The following is a 2,585-nucleotide window of genomic DNA, read 5'->3' on the forward strand; positions in this document are numbered from 1 at the left end:
TTCAACAGAGCCCTCGCCAAAAGTTTTTTTCTACTCTATACAAAGGTTGGTTTGTCCTCAACAGAGCGCTCGCCAAAAGTCTTGTCTTCTCTATACAAAGGTTGATTTCTCCTCAACAGAGCCCGCCCCAACACTTTTATCTACTCTATACAAAGGTTGATTTCTCCTCAACAGAGCCCACCCCAACACTTTTATCTACTCTATATAAAGGTTGGTTTGTCCTCAACAGAGCTCTTGCCAAAAGTCTTGTCTACTCTATATAAAGGTTGGTTTGTCCCCAACAGAGCCCTCCCCAAGCACAAACAAAAATTGAAATCTTTTTTTGCGATCTTTTGAGAGAAAAAAATCTCTGCTTCCTTTATCGGCAAATAGTGTAAAATTTAGTGTGTAAAATAAATTTTAGTGTGTAAAATAAATTTTAGTATGTAAAAGAAAATTTAGAGTGTAAAAGAAAATTTAGAGTGTAAAAATTATCATTCATACCAAACTGATGAATCTCATTCCGAAAACCAGAGATAATGTCACTAAATGAAAAACTTCCATCTCCCGTTTTGATTACTACATGTATTGTTTAACATTTACATTAGCAGTCACTATAGGTACATTCTCCAAAAATTGTGTTCAGCACTTGAATTCATGAATTGTTTTAGGGTGTACAAAAGTACTACCCCTCAAAGGTATAGAGTGTAGATAATAGAAATACAGGTGACAGGGACTGGTTGCTGTCTCTAGTTTTGGATGCACAGGAATGTTAAACACTCTGTTAACTTCAGGAAATTTTCAATTCAGCAGTTAAGAAATTGGCTTAAAATTCAAAATTGAATACAGTACATTTCACCTAATATCACGTCCGTTAATGTCACTTTACGGTTATTATCATGTATCAAGATAAAGGTAAATATTTACCAAGTCTCATGTTTACAATTAAATTTGATGCAATCTAATTAAAATTATATCTTCACATCGCTCCCGTTTACTGATATGTCGCGTTGAAGATCTAACAACATCCCATAGAGGGTCACGTCAGAGGTCAACATGAATGCATTATCGTATTTATAACAAGCCAATCAAAACGCGACACAACTCTTTCTTTCAACCAATCAGAAAGCAGGACCTGTAGCATTTAATGCAGACACCTCGTAGCCCAAAATCCACTTTTTCGTCTGGTCCAGTGATAGTTTGAATATTGCGAAGCCTGTCATTGGTTAATTTTAGTTTCAGGTTGTTAAACTTGTTAACGACAACATCACCAGAAGAGGAAGTCTCTCTTATTTCAAAGCAAAATTCACAAATTTACAAACGTTGTCTTGTACAAAAATGTATAGACACGGCGTGGTGTCACGGGCGCCGCCATTTTCGATGCTCATTTGACATCTCTCGGTCTTTTAGTATAGCAAGTGTGTTCCGAAATCATTACATCATCACTTACAGAAATGCGTAAGCTCTCATCTGATTGGTTAATGCAAAGGTCGCCTGAACATGACCCTCTACGGGATGTTGTTAGATCTTCAACGCGACATATCAGTAAACGGTAGCGATTGAAAATATAATTTTAATTAGATTGAATTTGATGCAGAATACCAGCCAAACACTTGTATGCCTACATCACTACTGCAGTAAACAATCATAATTACGATCGTACTGATCGTCATTTTGCTACTAACTATATATGAAATGTAACTGGATACTGAAATGAAATACAAAGAATATATTTATTTCTATACTTATACTATATTTCAACTAGAGTAAAGAGCAAGGTTAGTTACAAAATATCTTTATTTTACAATCTTCTTCGTAGAGGCACATCACTTAGGCATTTGACTAAGTTCAATTCCGGTTTTGAGGGCTGAAAAACGTCAGAAAATAGGTATTCTGTTTATGTCATATGTTTCTGTTAATATCATGTTTTTCTCTGACAAATGGGAAGTGATATTAAGCGAAATCTACTGTATAAGGTAATGCAAATTTTGCAGTTCAATGGTTCAAATAAATTAAAAGTAAATTCAAATGCGTTTGATGTTATAACAAAAATATAAAAATACCTTTAGAATAAAATGAACTTTTGTTTTACAGGAATGTTGAAGTATTTGAACAACATTTTGACGACATTGACCATGTCTTTAAGGTAAGATTTCTATGTTATAACTGTTCAAAAAAAACCAGTCGTTTTGCATCTGTCTCCTTTGTCAACAGTTCAGATGATCAATAACTTGACCCTATACCGCTGAAACATCTCTCTGAGCCATAATGTGCTGAGTAAAAATCAGTAGTCATAGTAACGACAGTGACCTCGGTTACACATACATCAATATCAAACTCTGTGATACCAGACTAACTGTACACCCAACAACAGAGGAGGGTGAGGACGGGGGTAGTGTAGGGATCTTATGAGTATCAAACTCTGTGATACCAGACTAACTATACACCCAACAACAGAGGAGGGTGGGGACGGGGGTAGTGTAGGGATCTTATGAGTATCAAACTCTGTGATACCAGACTAACTATACACCCAACAACAGAGGAGGGTGGGGACGGGGGTAGTGTAGGGATCTTATGAGTATCAAACTCTGTGATACCAGACTAAC

At 36.0% G+C, this 2,585-nt stretch overlaps 1 protein-coding gene across 1 annotated transcript in view; it reads left to right on the forward strand.

Moving 5' to 3' along the window:
• Positions 1-2,585, forward strand: part of LOC110460252 (phospholipase ABHD3-like) — a gene marked incomplete at its 5' end in the record, with an annotated part of 25,658 nt that overhangs the window by 16,670 nt on the left and 6,403 nt on the right. Inside the window, one exon of the mRNA XM_021513070.1 lies at positions 2,074-2,125. Coding sequence (XP_021368745.1) covers positions 2,074-2,125 — 52 coding nt within the window. The remainder of the gene's footprint in view (positions 1-2,073; positions 2,126-2,585) is intronic.

The sequence above is a fragment of the Mizuhopecten yessoensis genome, unplaced genomic scaffold, assembly GCF_002113885.1.
Source record: "Mizuhopecten yessoensis strain PY_sf001 unplaced genomic scaffold, ASM211388v2 scaffold10339, whole genome shotgun sequence".
Lineage (NCBI taxonomy): Eukaryota > Metazoa > Mollusca > Bivalvia > Pectinida > Pectinidae > Mizuhopecten > Mizuhopecten yessoensis.